Source organism: Salvelinus namaycush, unplaced genomic scaffold, assembly GCF_016432855.1.
Source record: "Salvelinus namaycush isolate Seneca unplaced genomic scaffold, SaNama_1.0 Scaffold343, whole genome shotgun sequence".
Classification (NCBI taxonomy): domain Eukaryota; kingdom Metazoa; phylum Chordata; class Actinopteri; order Salmoniformes; family Salmonidae; genus Salvelinus; species Salvelinus namaycush.
Window position 1 is genome coordinate 156622 of NW_024060375.1, and position 19915 is coordinate 176536.

General features: G+C 46.4%; 1 protein-coding gene across 1 annotated transcript in view; it reads left to right on the forward strand.

Moving 5' to 3' along the window:
• The window catches only part of LOC120040347 (serine/threonine-protein kinase ULK4-like), a gene marked incomplete at its 3' end in the record, with an annotated part of 134760 nt that overhangs the window by 76654 nt on the left and 38191 nt on the right, over nucleotides 1–19915 (forward strand). The window contains exons 31-32 of the mRNA XM_038985535.1: nucleotides 1074–1122; nucleotides 7526–7631. Of these exons, the coding sequence (XP_038841463.1) occupies nucleotides 1074–1122; nucleotides 7526–7631 (155 nt within the window). The remainder of the gene's footprint in view (nucleotides 1–1073; nucleotides 1123–7525; nucleotides 7632–19915) is intronic.

Consider the following 19915-nt stretch of genomic DNA (forward strand, 5'->3'; position numbering starts at 1 on the left):
CAGTATTGCACTTTTCATGTAGCCTAATAACCTAACCACCAATCAAGCAACATTATAGATTAACGTTAAAATCCTGTTGCTGCAATATTATTTTGCTGTGACAATTTAGGTCAAATTAAAATCCTACATCTGTAGGCAAACTAATGTAGGCCCCTACAACAAACTTGATATTGTGTAGTTAGTATGAAAGCAGATGTGTGTTGTCATCTGTATTTCATGTTCTAGTTTTCTCCTTTCTCAGTATGTTCAGGTTTCCTGCTGACTTCTATGTGACTTTCAACCTCAAGAGGATGTCTCTCTGGTTAATCACAGGCTTGTGTTGTCCCTCTGCACTTTATTGGGAGATTTACTCCTAGCGGCAGTGCTATTTACTCTTATCTGGTGTTCTGCACAATGGCTTAGCTGCCTCACATAAGCTACACTACTTTAGAAACATTTGATGGAATTCTCTTTGGAGGACTGAGGACACCATATACGGAAAACTGGGAAATAAATGTTTCCCAGCCGTGCAATACATCATTGTTATGTAAAAACTCCCTCTAATACGTTTTCTATGGGTGACCTCTAGTCTTGTTTAAATGTGTCTAGCCTGCCTGCCACAATGTTTTCTTCCTTTGAGCACCTCTACACACAAGCTGTAATTGGTTGTGAATCAAAAGACTTAATCAATAAGGGAGCTGTGGAGAGTCATTTTCAATAAAGATGTACATTACTCCTGGGTGCCGAGGTGTCAGAAGGCTCCTTTCTCCCCCCAGAAGATTAGTCAGAGGTCCTTTTCTCACATGCCTGATCTTAGAGGCGAGGCACGCTGCGTTGCCTTCACGCACACACACAAGCACACACTGAAATACTCACATACATTCAGTAGGCCTCAGATTCAAAGGCAATGCATGGACCCTAATGAAGATGAAACGTCTCTCTGTGCTATGAAGGTACCTAAACCTGCCTCTGTGTTTCTCTCACTCTCTTTCTCTCTCTTTGTCTCTCTCTCTTCTCCCCCACTCTCTCCATCTTTCTATCTCTCTCTTTCTCCCTCTGCTCTCCTCTCTCTCTCTCTCTCTCTCCCTCCACAGCCTGGTCAGAGACAGCAGGATCCTACCTGTTGTCTTTCAAGTCATGGCGGTAAGTTAAGAGCCCCACTTAAAATGCAGCTTTTTTTCTCTATACTAAAATCTTGTGTTCCAGGAAACTGCTTTGGTGTGCGGTTTTATTTATCACTTGTGTTTCCTGCCCGACTTTTCATTTCCAGGTTCAAGAAAAAAGCTATCTCCTAAAAATATAAGTGGTTTGTCAAATTCCCACCTCCACTCTACTCTGAGTCTGTGTCTCTCTCCGTCTTTTAGACGGCCCGAGGTGGAAACTAGTGGAAAGGAATGTTAGGATGAAAGCCATATTACAAACCACCTTGCTTCCTCCTCCCCCACCCCACCTCGCTTTTTTATCCTCTGTCATGAAAATATATGCGTCCCATTGGGTGGAGAAGACTTTGGGCTATTGGAACATAATTCAAAGGCTGTTATGTGGGGGAATTCTGCTGGGCCAGACATTTTAGCTCGTAAAAACGCCTCCCATCCACCCCACCCCCATCCCACCGCCTGCCTACTTCTCTCTCTCTCTCTGTCATTTCAGGCCGAGCCCGTTTTGCACCAGCAGCGCTCGTTTGCCAGGGTTCTTTATTGATTTATTATGCAAATGAGTGTGCTGTGCGGTGGTGACCCATCACAGTACGTTGTGTAATTGAGTGGCGGAGGGAGCGGAACAGCCTTTTGAGGGGCTGTGCTTAATGGAGTGAGAATATGAAGTGGTCGTCGTCCCCCAGCTCCTACAACAGGTTACATATTCATCAGACCAGAACGCTTATTTCCAGTAAACAGCCAATTCCCCCTTGACCTCAATCTGCCAGTAACTGCTCTGCACTCTTTAATGAACTTATCGCTTGGGTGACTTCTCAGACAAGTTGCCACTGCATGTAAGAACACTTTGAGAAACATCACACAGACGGAATCAGTTAGCTGTTAGGTTGATTGTCTTCACGTGTTGTGTTGCTTTCCACGGGTCTCTTCTTCTATGTTTTGGAGGTATAGTTGTGTTGCTTTCCACGGGTCTCTTCTTCTATGGTTTGGAGGTATTATTGTGTTGCTTTCTACGGGTCTCTTCTATGTTTTGGAGGTATTATTGTGTTGCTTTCCACGGGTCTCTTCTTCTATGTTTTGGAGGTATAGTTGTGTTGCTTTCCACGGGTCTCTTCTTCTATGTTTTGGAGGTATTATTGTGTTGCTTTCCACGGGTCTCTTCTTCTATGTTTTGGAGGTATTATTGTGTTGCTTTCCACGGGTCTCTTCTATGTTTTGGAGGTATTGTTGTGTTGCTTTCCACGGGTCTCTTCTTCTATGTTTTGGAGGTATAGTTGTGTTGCTTTCCACGGGTCTCTTCTATGTTTTGGAGGTATTATTGTGTTGCTTTCCACGGGTCTCTTCTATGTTTTGGAGGTATTGTTGTGTTGCTTTCCACGGGTCTCTTCTTCTATGTTTTGGAGGTATAGTTGTGTTGCTTTCCACGGGTCTCTTCTATGTTTTGGAGGTATTGTTGTGTTGCTTTCCATGGGTCTCTTCTTCTATGTTTTGGAGGTATTATTGTGTTGCTTTCCACGGGTCTCTTCTTCTATGTTTTGGAGGTATTATTGTGTTGCTTTCCACGGGTCTCTTCTATGTTTTGGAGGTATTGTTGTGTTGCTTTCCACGGGTCTCTTCTTCTATGTTTTGGAGGTATTATTGTGTTGCTTTCCACGGGTCTCTTCTATGTTTTGGAGGTATTGTTGTGTTGCTTTCCACGGGTCTCTTCTTCTATGTTTTGGAGGTATTATTGTGTTGCTTTCCACGGGTCTCTTCTTCTATGTTTTGGAGGTATAGTTGTGTTGCTTTCCACAGGTCTCTTCTATGTTTTGGAGGTATAGTTGTGTTGCTTTCCACGGGTCTCTTCTTCTATGTTTTGGAGGTATAGTTGTGTTGCTTTCCACGGGTCTCTTCTATGTTTTGGAGGTATTGTTGTGTTGCTTTCCACGGGTCTCTTCTTCTATGTTTTGGAGGTATTATTGTGTTGCTTTCCACGGGTCTCTTCTTCTATGTTTTGGAGGTATAGTTGTGTTGCTTTCCACAGGTCTCTTCTATGTTTTGGAGGTATTGTTGTGTTGCTTTCCACGGGTCTCTTCTTCTATGTTTTGTAGGTATAGTTGTGTTGCTTTCCACTGGTCTCTTCTATGTTTTGGAGGTATAGTTGTGTTGCTTTCCACGGGTCTCTTCTTCTATGTTTTGGAGGTATTGTTGTGTTGCTTTCCACGGGTCTCTTCTTCTATGTTTTGGAGGTATTGTTGTGTTGCTTTCCACGGGTCTCTTCTTCTATGTTTTGGAGGTATAGCTGTGCTGCTTTCCACGGGTCTCTTCTTCTATGTTTTGGAGGTATAGGCCAGGCCTAACCATGATAGTACCAACTAGGACGTATGTAGACTTTCTCACATGCATGTCATCATTACATTTGGAGGACCTAATGTTCTGAATTTGTGATTCAATAAGTTCTGGAATGCGTTAGAAAAGCCTCCATCCACACAGTTTAACACTATACAATGCAGTGTTACATACGCAGCCATACAGGAAGGAGAGCCATTTAGTGTGCATTACCAGCCGATCAGTGTCATGCAGGTCAACCACTTAACCACTGCTCTATCCAATATAGACCCAGTCTGGACTCTATCACACACTGTAATCCTCCTCTCCTCTCCACCGCTGGAGGGTTACAATTCATATAGTGCCTAGTTCTTACACCTACAGGACATACACTATGGCCAGGCCATTACAGGCTTTACAGATACATAGTGACAGGATTAAATCAGCTCTTCTCACTCTCACTTGACTGTAGTCACCATGTGTGTGTAGTGAGTGTACCAAATGGAAGCCTACTCCCTATATGGTGCACTACTTTTGACCTATGGGCCCTAGTCAAAAGTAGTGCACTACATAGGGAATAGGGTGCACTTTTGGGATGCATACCATACCTTTTAACTTTACTCTGAACTTGGCTTGCCTTCTCCAATCCAATGGAAGCTGATATGCGGGTTAGGTCGGGATCGTATCAAATTGCCTTTTCGCGACACAGTTAGTGCAGACTGCAGTAGTAATGGCTGTCTACTTATTTACTTTTAAGGCCAGCTCAGCAGTTTCACGGACTGACATTGATTTGGGCCAGAGACGGCATGAAAGTGGTCCGCGGACGGAGCCGTAATGCACATCACTAATGAGTGTGGCGAGGAAGCCAGTGGGGATTGACAGTGGCATTGATTGAGTTTGGTCCAACATCAGCAGACTGATCCTTAAACAAGTGTTTAGGGAGCTTGACTCTGGTTACAACAAGAGCCCCAAGTAACACTGCTAGGCTCTAGCCTTCCTTTCCTGCTATCCTGAATCTAATGTCTGGAGACTGAAGCTCACGCCTAGTTTGTTGTGGCTGCTGCAATGCATCATGGTCTTTTACTGATGATCATGATTGATTGTGTTAAGGAGAATGCTTGAGACTCCTCAATTGTCTCTATTTGAACAGCTTTGTTTTAAAGGTTAATGTTGGCATAGAAGTAAATGAACACAGATGTTCGGTGGAGTGGACCCCCTCACTGTTGCAGGATGGCTTTATCTCTCCCTTCCCCTGATTGTCGTGCCTCTGCCCCATATTCAATTTCATGTCATCTGACAGTGTAAATCTAATTGGAAGAAAATCCATTTTGCCTGTGTGTGGGGGGGGGGAGGTAGGTAGGAATGTACAGTCGGTGGACTCTGAGTTTGTGAGCTCTAAGAGAGAAAGGAGAATCTAATAGAATCAGAGGTTTATACAGCTAGCTCTGATTGCTGTTGCTGGTATTAGGAGAATAGTTGTGCTCCCCTCTGCCATTCTCATTAACAACAGCAGAGAAGAAAAGTCTGCATTGCGACAAATATTGATCTGGAGACCAAATTACAGCTTGAAAGAAAGTCAAATAGCAGACATAAACACTGCATTTTGTTGTACTGCAAAGTTGCTTTTCAGAGCTTGTTTTACACTGTGGGACATACTGAAGAAGAAGAATCCTTTTTTAATCCATTTTCCTTGCAATCAACAGAAATTCATTGACTGCTTATCCCCTCGCAAAGACACACACACACACACACACACACACACACACACACACACACACACACACACACACACACACACACACACACACACACACACACACACACACACACACACACACACACACACACACACACACACACACACACACACGATTGAAGTTAGTTCAGAAGAGGCAGCCAAGCAGCTACATAGGAATTTGAGGTTCTGTGATTGGGCCTGTGATAGTGAGGCTCCAGTCTAGTTCCATGTAAACCAACACTGAGAGACATACGTTGAGTTGAGAACTGAAGTGATTGTTGGTTCAGACTGTGTGAGGCCAGAGGCAGCCAATGGTATGTTTGGGATTGTGATGATGAGATCTGAAGTTAGCATTATAGATGATGGGATATCAAGTCAAGCTGCAGGCAGACAGCACAATTCCATTACACATCTGATAAGATACAGAAATGAGGACATGCTTTTTCGGGAGGTGATTAAAAAGTAGTTTTTCTTTCCGTCCTTATTTTTTCAGTATGTTTCTATCTCCTGCTTTTGGATTCAACTCTGTCATCTGTCAGAAATGACGCAGCCATACATCCATATACGTTTCTCCTCCATGTGTCTCCCTATTCATCACTATCAAATCAAACCAGCCTTTGTGTTAAACAAACAGTTTATAGGAATTAGTGAGTCAATCATTTGAGCCCATCAGGGTTTAGGTCGAGGCCCACACATGTATCTCTTCATTAAGGGCTGTTGATATCTGCATGACCCCTGCTCTTCTCAAGTGGCCTAGCAGAGAAATCAGGTGGAAAAGCGATGGTTCTGGGCCTTGAGATTCCATGGCTAATTTATCCAGGAGACTGAGGAGAATCCCTGAGCTACTGGCCCAACTCTGTGCTTCCCTCTCTGCCTTCCTGTCAGCCTGTAAACTGTGGAAGCCCCTTGAACAAACATCGTCTGGGCCCTAATTATGGCTGCATTGATTGTGTGTGTGTGTGTGTGTGTGTGTGTGTGTGTGTGTGTGTGTGTGCGCGTGCGTGCGTGCGTGCGTGCGTGCGTGCGTGCGTGCGTGCGTGCGTGCGTGTGTTTACTCTGGCCTAGATCTACAGCCCCAGACATCCTAGCTCAGGCCTTCATTGCCTACCTACTTATTATGTTCCTAATCCCCTGCACCCTGCTCACCAGATAATTACACACCCTTCACCAAGGCTCATCCCCTGCACCCTGCTCACCAGATAATTACACACCCTTCACCAAGGCTCATCCCCTGCACCCTGCTCACCAGATAATTACACAACCTTCACCAAGGCTCATCCCCTGTACCCTGCTCACCAGATAATTACACAACCTTCACCAAGGCTCATCCCCTGCACCCTGTTCACCAGATAATCCCACAACCTTCACCAAGGCTCATCCCCTGCACCCTGTTCACCAGATAATTACACAACCTTCACCAAGGCTCATCCCCTGCACCCTGCTCACCAGATAATTACACAACCTTCACCAAGGCTCATCCCCTGCACCCTGCTCACCAGATAATTACACAACCTTCACCTAGGCTCATCCCCTGTACCCTGCTCACCAGATAATTACACAACCTTCACCTAGGCTCATCCCCTGCACCCTGCTCACCAGATAATTACACAACCTTCACCAAGGCTCATCCCCTGCACCCTGCTCACCAGATAATTACACAACCTTCACCAAGGCTCATCCACTGTACCCTGCTCACCAGATAATTACACAACCTTCACCAAGGCTCATCCCCTGCACCCTGCTCACCAGATAATTACACAACCTTCACCAAGGCTCATCCTCCCCCACATCCCAAAGTAACCTCTACCTCCTCCATCTCCCTCCTCCCTCTCCCCAAGTTCCCCCATTTCCCTCCTCCCTCTCCCCAAGCTCCCCTGCTCCTCTGCTGTCCTTCATCTAGCCCTCAGCCAGGTCCTGAAGATGCTTCCCCTCTCAAAAGTTAAGATGCTAATGACTATTCTTCATTCAAGCTCAGCTATTTGTTCAGTCATCATCAGATCTCGGCCCTTACGATGGCACACACAGGTGTATCTAGACCCTGTGAAGGAGAAAGGGATAATGTAAGCAGCAGATGATAATGTAGTCAATACAAATGCAGAATGTTAGCTACTGTGTGCTTCAGTTTTCAGAATAAGACAAGTACTGTGGGTGCATGGCACATTAGTTGTGAAAACAAGAGTACTGCAGAAGCATTGCTAAGGCAGATTTGCTCAAATCCATCCCTAAGGCTCTCAATATTTGAGGATTGCCCTGAAAGACTGTGTGCTTCCATGGGTTTTTGCCCTTCCTTTCCCTCGCCCCCTATTCATTTCTCCTGTGTGTTTATTCCATGTTTTGTTCTCTCCAGGAGCACCAGGACAATATCCTGGGTGGAACCATGCAGAAGGCCATGGCTCTCCTCAGCAACCTGACTGGACAGAAAGACGTGGACCTACAACCCTTCTACCAACAAGGTACGGTGCACTGCCTCACACAAATCAATGCATTGTACTGTATCTAGGCCTAACAGTTTCCGCCCCATTTACAAAGAACACCGTGCACGCGTCCCATGTGGTTCCGTGTGACTTAGTTGGTAGAACATGGCGCTCGCAACGCCAGGGTTGTGGGTTCAATTCCCACAGGGGACCAGTATGAAAATGTATGCACTCTCTACTGTAAGTCTCTCTGGATAAGAGCATCTACTAAATGACTAAAATGTAAATGTAAAGTGAGGACTCAGACCTTCAACCGCTCTATCAGCAAGGTACGGTGACTGACATAAACACATGTCTTTGATGGGTTAGTGCAGCACTGTGTGTAATACAACACCCAACAGTTTCTCCATCATTGACAAAGACAATCATGCACAGGTACAAAACAGCCTGTGTTGATTCCTCTCCTGTGTTCTCAGTTACTGGAGTGTGTTTCCATGCCAGTAACGCCACCCCTTTACCTTCGGCTCAGACCGCTTATTGCATCGGGATCCTGTGGTGCCTTAAGCCGTGTGTGGTGTGGTGTGTGTGTGTGGTGTGTGTGTGTGTGTGTGTGGTGTGTGTGTGTTTCGTGTTAGCGTAGCAGGCAGGCTTTTGGTCTCCCAGCAGCAGCTGAGGAAGGAGGAATGAAAGCCTCTCCTCTTCTTCCTCCACTCTATCCATCAGCAGGCTGGGCTGTGTGTCCTGTTGTGGTACTCCTATCAGTTCATCTCCTCCCTGTCTGTCCACAGATGGCCCTCACCCACCCGTCTGCCTCTCTCTCTCCTTTTCTAGCTCTACACTCAGCACTCATCTGATACAATCAGCCCAGCTGCCGAGCAGCCATTTGTCTGCCTCCTTAACCCGCTCCGCTCGGCTCTCCTGCCTTGGCATGTTTTCTTTCTCTGCCATCGCTTTTCAATGCCCAGCTGGCTGCCCGCTGCAAAAACCAGGCGCTCCATAACACTCAATTATTGAATAATAGATTCATTTTGCTATGGCTGTACTGTGTTGACAGTTCTCATTAGCTAGTCGGCACAGTTAGCCCGCTAGCGCCACACGGTATCTCTCTCCCACCGCCGAGCGGCATGGAGCTGAGAGAGCCTGTCCTGTCCACCCTGTCATGGTTCTGCATCTCAGGGGGGAGTCATAGATTCACAGCCAGGCTTCACATTCAACATGCACCTCCTAGGAGAAGGCAGGGGCACCTTGCAGATAGCAGGACTAATGAAATGCTCCTCCTAGGAGAAGGCAGGGGCACCTTGCAGATAGCAGGACTAATGAAATGCTCCTCCTAGGAGAAGGCAGGGGTACCTTGCAGATAGCAGGACTAATGAAATGCTCCTCCTAGGAGAAGGCGGGGGAACCTTGCAGATAGCAGGACTAATGAAATGTTCCTCCTAGGAGAAGGCAGGGGTACCTTGCAGATAGCAGGACTAATGAAATGCTCCTCCTAGCAGAAGGCAGGGGCACCTTGCAGATAGCAGGACTAATGAAATGCTCCTCCTAGGAGAAGGCAGGGGTACCTTGCAGATAGCAGGACTAATGAAATGCTCCTCCTAGGAGAAGGCAGGGGAACCTTGCAGATAGCAGGACTAATGAAATGTTCCTCCTAGGAGAAGGCAGGGGCACCTTGCAGATAGCAGGACTAATGAAATGCTCCTCCTAGGAGAAGGCAGGGGCACCTTGCAGATAGCAGGACTAATGAAATGCTCCTCCTAGGAGAAGGCAGGACTACCTTGCAGATAGCAGGACTAATGAAATGCTCCTCCTAGGAGAAGGCAGGGGCACCTTGCAGATAGCAGGACTAATGAAATGCTCCTCCTAGGAGAAGGCAGGGGCACCTTGCAGATAGCAGGACTAATGAAATGCTCCTCCTAGGAGAAGGCAGGGGTACCTTGCAGATAGCAGGACTAATGAAATGCTCCTCCTAGGAGAAGGCGGGGGAACCTTGCAGATAGCAGGACTAATGAAATGTTCCTCCTAGGAGAAGGCAGGGGTACCTTGCAGATAGCAGGACTAATGAAATGCTCCTCCTAGCAGAAGGCAGGGGCACCTTGCAGATAGCAGGACTAATGAAATGCTCCTCCTAGGAGAAGGCAGGGGTACCTTGCAGATAGCAGGACTAATGAAATGCTCCTCCTAGGAGAAGGCAGGGGAACCTTGCAGATAGCAGGACTAATGAAATGTTCCTCCTAGGAGAAGGCAGGGGCACCTTGCAGATAGCAGGACTAATGAAATGCTCCTCCTAGGAGAAGGCAGGGGCACCTTGCAGATAGCAGGACTAATGAAATGCTCCTCCTAGGAGAAGGCAGGACTACCTTGCAGATAGCAGGACTAATGAAATGCTCCTCCTAGGAGAAGGCAGGGGCACCTTGCAGATAGCAGGACTAATGAAATGCTCCTCCTAGGAGAAGGCAGGGGCACCTTGCAGATAGCAGGACTAATGAAATGCTCCTCCTAGGAGAAGGCAGGGGCACCTTGCAGATAGCAGGACTAATGAAATGCTCCTCCTAGGAGAAGGCAGGGGCACCTTGCAGATAGCAGGACTAATGAAATGTTCCTCCTAGGAGAAGGCAGGGGCACCTTGCAGATAGCAGGACTAATGAAATGCTCCTCATAGGAGAAGGCAGGGGCACCTTGCAGATAGCAGGACTAATGAAATGCTCCTCCTAGGAGAAGGCAGGGGCACCTTGCAGATAGCAGGACTAATGAAATGTGCCTCCTAGGAGAAGGCAGGGGCACCTTGCAGATAGCAGGACTACCTTGCAGATAGCAGGACTAATGAAATGCTCCTCCGAGGAGAAGGCAGGGGCGCCTTGCAGATAGCAGGACTAATGAAATGCGCCTCCTAGGAGAAGGCAGGGGCACCTTGCAGATAGCAGGACTACCTTGCAGATAGCAGGACTAATGAAATGCTCCTCCGAGGAGAAGGCAGGGGCGCCTTGCAGATAGCAGGACTAATGAAATGCGCCTCCTAGGAGAAGGCAGGGGCACCTTGCAGATAGCAGGACTAATGAAATGCTCCTCCTAGGAGAAGGCAGGGGCACCTTGCAGATAGCAGGACTACCTTGCAGATAGCAGGACTAATGAAATGCTCCTCCTAGGAGAAGGCAGGGGCACCTTGCAGATAGCAGGACTAATGAAATGTTCCTCCTAGGAGAAGGCAGGGGCACCTTGCAGATAGCAGGACTAATGAAATGCTCCTCCTAGGAGAAGGCAGGGGCACCTTGCAGATAGCAGGACTACCTTGCAGATAGCAGGACTAATGAAATGCTCCTCCTAGGAGAAGGCAGGGGCACCTTGCAGATAGCAGGACTCATGAAATGTTCCTCCTAGGAGAAGGCAGGGGCACCTTGCAGATAGCAGGACTAATGAAATGCTCCTCCTAGGAGAAGGCAGGGGCACCTTGCAGATAGCAGGACTCATGAAATGTTCCTCCTAGGAGAAGGCAGGGGCACCTTGCAGATAGCAGGACTAATGAAATGCTCCTCATAGGAGAAGGCAGGGGCACCTTGCAGAAAGCAGGACTAATGAAATGTGCCTCATAGGAGAAGGCAGGGGCACCTTGCAGATAGCAGGACTACCTTGCAGATAGCAGGACTAATGAAATGCTCCTCCTAGGAGAAGGCAGGGGCACCTTGCAGATAGCAGGACTAATGAAATGTTCCTCCTAGGAGAAGGCAGGGGCACCTTGCAGATAGCAGGACTAATGAAATGCTCCTCCTAGGAGAAGGCAGGGGCACCTTGCAGATAGCAGGACTAATGAAATGTTCCTCCTAGGAGAAGGCAGGGGCACCTTGCAGATAGCAGGACTAATGAAATGTGCCTCCTAGGAGAAGGCAGGGGAACCTTGCAGATAGCAGGACTAATGAAATGTTCCTCCTAGGAGAAGGCAGGGGCACCTTGCAGATAGCAGGACTAATGAAATGCTCCTCCTAGGAGAAGGCAGGGGCACCTTGCAGATAGCAGGACTAATGAAATGTTCCTCCTAGGAGAAGGCAGGGGCACCTTGCAGATAGCAGGACTAATGAAATGTGCCTCCTAGGAGAAGGCAGGGGAACCTTGCAGATAGCAGGACTAATGAAATGTTCCGCCTAGGAGAAGGCAGGGGCACCTTGCAGATAGCAGGACTAATGAAATGTGCCTCCTAGGAGAAGGCAGGGGCACCTTGCAGAAAGCAGGACTAATGAAATGTTCCTCCTAGGAGAAGGCAGGGGCACCTTGCAGATAGCAGGACTAATGAAATGCTCCTCCTAGGAGAAGGCAGGGGCACCTTGCAGAAAGCAGGACTAATGAAATGTGCCTCCTAGGAGAAGGCAGGGGTACCTTGAAAAACAAATGATAGTCTCACTAAGCGCAAACCAGGTGGGATCGCTGCAGAATGCTGTGGTAGTCATGCTGGTTAAGTATGCCTTGAATTCTAAATAAATCACAGACAGTGTAACCAGCAAAGCACCCCCACACCATCACACCTCCAAATGTGGACTCATCAGACCAAAGGACAGATTTCCACCGGTCCAATGTCCATTGCTCGTGTTTCTTGGCCCAAGCAAGTCTCTTCTTCTTATTGGTGTATTTTAGTAGTGGTTTCTTTGCAGCAATTCCACCATGAAGGCTTGATTCACGCATTCTCCCCTGAACAGTTGATGTTGTGATGTGTCTGTTACTTGAACTCTGTGAAGCATTTATTTGGGCTGCAATTTCTGAGGCTGGTAATTCTAACAAACTTATCCTCTGCAGCAGAGGTAACTCTGGGTCTTCCTTTCCTGTGGCGGTCCTCATGAGAACCAGTTTCATCATAGCGCTTGATGGTTTTTGTGACTGCATTTGAAGAAACATTAAAAGTTCTTGAAATGTTTTGTATTGACTGACCTTCATGTCTTAAAGTAATGATGGACTGTCATTTCTCTTTGCTTATTTGTGCTGTTCTTGCCATAATATGGACTTGGTCTTTTACCAAATAAGGCTATCCTCTGTATACCAACCCTACCTTGTCACAACACAACTGATTGGCTCAAATGCATTAAGAAGGAAAGAAATTCCACAAATGAACTTTTAACAAGGCACACCTGATAATTGAAATGCATTCCAGATGACTACCTCATGAAACGTGTTGAGAGAATGCCAAGAGTGTTCAAAGCTGTCATCAAGGCAAAGGGTGGCTACTTTGAAGAATCTCAAATATAAAATATATTTGGATTACTTGTGTTATTTCATAGTTTTGATGTCCTCACTATTATTCTACAATGTAAAAAAATTGTATGAATAAAGAAAAACCCTTGATTGAGTAGGTGTGTGAAAAACTTTTGACAGGTACTGTATGTGAGAATGCCCCAAAAAATGAGGTCCCAGACGCCACTCAAAGATTGTCAATGTCCCACAGTCGCTGGACTGGTGGCATCTCAAACACTTGGGGTCAAAATGTGGATATATTTTTGTCATTTGAGTAATGGAGGCGGTGCAAAACTTTGAACTGAATGAGCCCATGCCTTATGCAAAATGATGAGGTGTGGATACGCCCAATACTATGTTGCCACATGTCATCAGGTAGCTTGTCACCCATGTCTTGCTCCCATGCAGAGTTTGTATTTGCCAAGGAAGGCGGATTAATATTCTGTATTATGTGGTATAATCTGGAGATTCAGATACGGGTTAAGATCTAAGCACCTCTCGACTGGACACTATGAGGGCTCGAGTGGAAAGGGAAATGTTCTTTAGCAAAGCTGTGAGTTTGCAGGTACCTAAAAAAGTGGGTATTGGGAATATTATTATCAGTATCGAATGAGACTAATGTGTTGTCAACAAATAGGTCACAAAAAAACACCAGACCATTCCTATGCCAGAACTGGAATGCCGTGTCAATCTGTGATGCTGGGAAGAGATGATTAGATGTTAATGGAGAGAAGCAACTTACTTGTTTAAGGCTAAAGTGATTACGGAATTGGGACCAGATTTTAAGGAATTTCTTGACAATGGGATTGAAAACATGGGTGCCAAGGTTCATGGGCATTGGGGAGCACAGGAGCGAAACAGGAGAAGTTGGAAGGCTTGACTGTAACTCCATGATGACGCAAGTTTTACCGTCCTTATTTTCAAATGTAGAAACCCAATAAACACATTTTATATATATTTGCTGACCAGTAGTAGTGTAAAAAATTGGGAAGGCCCAGTCCGCCTGCGGGCTTAGGTCTCTCTAGATATACCTTTCTCATTTGTGGATTTGACTTATTCCAAATGAAGTTGGAAATGCAGCTGTCCAGTTGTTTGAACATCAACTTTGGCAGAAAAATGGGAATAATTTGTAATAAGTACAAAAACCTAGGTGGTACAGTCATGTTAACAGAATTCTTGCGACCTGCTAATGAAATGGGAAGAGACGACCACCTTATGAAATCCTGCTTAGAGCGATCCAGGAGTGTTTTGAAGTTGTTTCAACAGAGCCTTTAATGAGTGTGTGACCTTTAATCCCAAATAAGTAAAGACCTGATGCTCCACCTTAAACGGGAAATTGGCATACCCAAATCCTTCTGCTAACTGATTATTGGGGAGGAGCAGACTTGTTAGGTTTAACTTTTAGCCAGATAATGTCCAAAACCTTGTAGCATGTCCAAGAGATAGGGTATAGACTCCACAGGGTTAGAGATGTATAAAAGAAGATTGTCTGCATATAAGGACACCTTGTGAGTTATGTCGCCCCTTAATATTCCCTTAATCCTCTCCTCCGCACGCAGGCCGATAGCAAGAGGCTCACTAGCCATATCAAATAGGAAAGGGGATAAACAACAACCCTGCCTGGCCCCCCTGTGGAGAGGGAAGTAGTTGGAGGTAACATTGTTGGTGCGAACAGAAGCCACTGGGAATCTTAATCCAGGAAAGGAATGACGGGCCAAACCCAAATCTCTCTGTACTGTAAATAGATATTCCCACTCAACCCGGTTGAAAGCCTTATCATCAGGAGAGATGACGACCTCTGGCTGTTGAGTGGACAGAATAGAGAACGTTAAATAGCTGGCGCATAATATAGAAAGATTGCCTACCTGAGATAAATCCGGTTTGGGCAGAGTCACTGTCTCTAAACGGCAATACCTTAGTGAGAATTTTATAATCACAGCACAAGAGGCTTATAGGGTGGTATGAGCCACAGTCTAGGGGATTCTTGTCCTTTTTAAGCAAAGCCAAAATAGTCGCTTGGGTAAGTGTTTGGGGCAGTTTCTGATTAGAAAGGATGTCATTGTACATTGAGCTGAGGATAGGGGATAGTTTTGAGGAGGTTTATAAAATTCAATAGGGAAGCCATCAGGCCCAGGAGCTTTACCGCTCTGCATGGACTGGATTGCCAGAGTAGCTTCCTCATCACTTATTTAGGCATCCCATGTTAGTTTGTTCATCAGAATTGAGACAGGGGGTGTCCAGAGTGTCTAGAAATGCATGTATACGAGATGTGTCAGGAAGTTCTCTGACGAGTAAAGCGCAGAGTAGAGTTGCTTAAATTGGTTGTTGATGTCTTTGGGATTGGTAGAAGTTAAATCAGCTGCAACACAGATTTCAGGTCTGGTGCTGTTAGCAGCGGATTGTTGAAGCTGGTGAGATAACAACTTGCCAGCTTTCTCTCCTTGTTCATAAAATGCCTGCCTAGACTTAAACAGAAGCTGCTCCATTTGTTTAGTGGAAAGCTTGTCAAATTCCAATTTGGTGTAGCAGTCTCTATATCTGTTGTCCACATCTAGAATGAGTTGAGATGGCTCCAATAAGCGTTTAGTGTGCTGTTGTCATACTCTGTGTATGAAATGATTTGCCCTTAGATAAGGTTTTATCGATACTACCATGTTAAAGTGAACCTCAGTAGAGCTCTATCCAGAGCCAGCATAATGTAGTTTACACATAGGGAAGGGATTCTGGAGCGAATCACCTCAGTTCTCTAATGTATCTTTCTTATGCAATATGCATATTTGAAGGAGGTATATGTTCTGCTACTGACCCCACCCCCACCCCCCGTGGCCAACCCCATCCACTTGGGATGCCTTAAAATCAATAAAACACAGTATAATTCAACAATTGTATAAATGTAACCCTCGATTGAACATGCTAATAAGCCAGAAGACAGACACATTTCTGGCTAACGCTTGGTAATTAATACCTGCAGGGTTCGCTTGGCTGTACAACCTGCCCGTGCCAGCAGCCACTAAGCACCAAGAGGGCCAACCAGTCTAATAGTAAAGAATAATACACGTGATCCTTTTGGGAGTACAAACGTGTAACGTTAGGTATTAAACATGCTCACAGTATACTGGTAGGGTATCCTATTAAGGCATGGAAATAGAGATACCTTAGTGGCTAAACTTATGTAGTGACTAGGCTAATTAGTATCGCGCCACCTAGCACCGAGCACCGAGGCCTCCAGCCGCAGCTAGTTGGTAAAAGCCAATTGTGCCATGTACTGTAAATAAAATACTATTCAAACTACATTGTCCTTGTCAGAACATGTCACCATATACATACCATCATTGTTCATAACATTAAGTTACTGGAAGAATAATTGTCCTTTTTGGCAACAGGGTGGAGGCACGATTCTAATCAAGAGATGAGTTCACTAGTTGGTCCTTGTGTAAGGTCAGGGGCAGAGTACAAGACTAAAATGGCTAGTTAGTCGTATGCCACCTGTCCTCCTGTTGATGTAGGTTGGGTTCACGAATGTCTTCTGCTCGCCGGAGGGAGTAGTGATCTTCAGCACCTCTGGGTAGAGAATGCCAAACTTGGTGTCCCGACAGCAATGTAGGAGCCCCCTCATCTTGTTGAAGGCCGACCTGTTCTTCATGACTGCCGCCGTGTAGTTTGCGGATCTTCTGGCTGTCATGGGTGATAGGAGCCGGAGGACATCCTCTTTCTCTTGAAAGTAGTGGAATTTGGCTATGATGGGTCTGGGCGGCTCCCCATTCTTCGGTGCGGACTGTAAGCTTCTGTGTTCACGGTCATGGGTAGGGGCGTAATCGAGGCCTAGGATTTCCTGAAGCAGTTTAGCTATGAACAGGGTAGGCCGCAATCCGCCTACGGTCTCGAGTCCCTCTCTCATGCCGAAAATGTGACCGTTCCCCCGGCGCTGTCTGTTCTCGAGGTCCTCGACCTTGGAAGTAAGTTTGACGACATCTGATGATAGCCGGATGACTTGCTCTTCCAGTGTCACCACTTTGTCAGAGTAAGTATTTGCGTCGCCCTCCAGGCTATTCAGACGGGTGTCCTGTTTTGCCAAGTCTTCTTTAACGGAGTCGATCTTTGTGTTGACCTCGGTGGCGAGGGTGGCTATTTGTGCAGATAGGTCAGTGGATAGTGACTCCACCTGAGCCAGCACAGTCTGTTCAGACTTAGTGATATCCTCCATTACCTTGGCTTGGTCGGGGGGGTCAGAGTCCGTGTCAGTGTCCGCTGAGCCCGATGCTTTAGTAGAGGCCTGCTCTTTTGTGACTCGTGGCCGTTGTTGTTTCGACATTTCACGATGAAAAGGACAAAAATGTAAAGAAAAAAAATCAGGTTTGACTCCTAATAAAATGTTACTAAATTAACACGGTAGGGGAGGTGTTCCTGAAATATTAATAGTAAATTGTTCGCCCTTGTCACGACTTCCGCCGAAGTCGGTTCCTCTCCTTGTTCGGGCGGCGTTCGGCAGTCGACGTCACCGGTCTTCTAGCCATCGCCGATCCACCTTTCATTTTCCATTTTCCATTGTTTTGTCTTGTTTTCCCACACACCTGGTTTACATTCCCTCATTACGTGACGTGTACATAACCCTCTGTTCCCCCCATGTCTGTGTGTGGAATTGTTTGTTGTAAAGTGTTTGTGCATTTCTAACTGGTTTGCGACAGGTTATTTTAACCCGTATTTTGTTGTTTCTGGGTGCAGTTTGTTTTGCCTAAATAAACTGCTCCGGTTGTTACCTATGTCTGCTCTCCAGCGCCTGACTTCCCTGCAGCCAGTTACGCACCTCTTACAGCCCTGGACAGGAGCACCGAGAAAACGCGTCTTCACATGTTGCTGCTCACCAGCGCCCCCTCGCAAGTCACTGCTTTAATGTTAGCAGAAAACAACAGGGTGTTTTCCAGGGTCACTCCAAGGTTCTTTGCACTCTGGGAGGGTGACACCGTGGAGATGTCAACCGTGATGGAGAGGTATTGGAGCGGGCAGGCCTTCCCCGGGAGGAAGAGCAGCACAGTCTTGTCAAGGTTAAGCTTGAGGTGTTGGGCTGACATCCAAGCTAAGATGTCTGCCAGGCATGTAGAGATGCGTGCCGCCACCTGGGTGTCAGACGGGGGGGAAGGAGAAGAGTAGTTGAGTGTCATCTGCATAGCAATGATAGGAGAGACCATGTGAGGATATGATGGAGCTGAGTGTAGACTGGCAGAGAGATGCTGCTAACAGATGATGCTACTTAATCATGGATACTTCATCTTCTACTTAATCATGGATATGTAGATTATTCAATAAACACACGTTGCTATACATGGGTACAGTAAAATAGAGGAAGAGGAAGATGGCAGTGTGTGAGCTTTTAATTTATTAGGTGAGTGGGAGGATTATCAGTACAGAATGAACCTTTGTTTTGGCTCCACTTATACTGACTGAATGCTTCTGCTGCATAGTGACAATGTTGAATGGTTACTCATTATATTACTGTGGAGCAGCACAACATGTACCACCTGCTCAGTGGAGAATGTATTCAGAATGCTATGGAAATGGGTTAGCTGTTAGCTACGGGAGAGTCAACTCTGTGGTGTGGTGGAGTTTTGCAGGTGTGTCAAACGGTTCGTACCTCTGTTTGTGTCAGTAACTGTATTTTGTCTGCATGTTGCATCATGCTGGAGCGCGGGGCTGGGGCCCTGTGAATTATAGGTGTGAGTGTCAGAAAGCTTTCAGGTCCCTGGCTGTAATTGCTACCTAGCAGAACAGGAAAGAGGAAACCCCTCAGTCTGTCAACAAAAGCCCCACTCCCCGCCCCCCACCTCCCCCTGTCAACCAATAGGAATACCACTTCCACTCCGGGGCTCGACGTTCGTCCTTCAAAATAGGGGGCGACTTCCTCTCTTTCCTCCTTTACCCTTCTCATTACAGGGGGGTCACTTGCGAGTGACTTTATGAAGTCAGCATCATTATGCACCAATCAGGTCTTTTTTTGAGGAATGTGTTGACCCAGCACTAAATATAACCCTGGTAATTAGAGCTATCTCTAGCAGCTCTCCTCTCTCTGTCTCCGTCTCTGGCTGTGCTAGTGGCCCACTCCAGATCAGGCTCACGAAAACGCAGGCAGGGGAAAACTGGTGTAATTGGCTTCTTTTAAGAGAGAGAGAGAGACCGAGAGACTGAGGGAGAGTGGACGAACGCGGCAGGGCCGGTTGTGTGTGTGAGAGAGAGACAGCCGGTGAGTGGATGAGATGAGTTTTCTAATTGGCCAGTGTGGAGATAAGGGACCCCTGGGAGTGCTGTGTAGTGCCGTGCGGAGCCAAGCACGAGGAAGTAGAGTAGCAGCACAACAGCCAGTCTGCTTGTTGTGTTTTAATACACTGAGTGTCTTTCCATGACAGACTGACCAGGTGAAAGCTATGATCCCTTATTGATGCCACTTGTTAAATCCATTTGAGTCAGTGTAGATGAAGGGAAGGACATGGGTTAAAGAAGGATTTTTAAGTCTTGAGTCAATTGAGACATGGATTGTGTATGTGCGCCATTCAGAGGGTGAATGGGCAAGACAAAATATTTAAGTGCCTTTGAATGGAGTATGGTAGTAGTTGCCAGGCGCACCGGTTTGAGTTTGTAAAGAACTACAAAGCTGCAGGGTTTTTCATGCTCAACAGTTTCCCATGTGTATCAAGAATGGTCCACCACCCAAAGGACATCCAGCCAACTTGACAACTGTGGGAAGCATTGGAGTCAACATGGGCCAGCATCCCTGTGAAACGCTTTCAACACCTTGTAGAGTCCATGCCCCGACGAATTGAGGCTATTCTGAGGGCAAAAGAGGGTGCAACTCAATATTAGGAAGGTGTTCCTAATGTTTTATACACTCTGTGTATATTGTATACAGTGCACAAAGTATCTGTTTCTCTGAGGGGTTTATTCAGACCTACAGTCAAGTATCTGTTTCTCTGAGGGGTTTATTCAGACCTACAGTCAAGTATCTGTTTCTCTGAGGGGTTTATTCAGACCTACAGTCAAGTATCTGTTTCTCTGAGGGGTTTATTCAGACCTACAGTCAAGTATCTGTTTCTCTGAGGGGTTTATTCAGACCTACAGTCAAG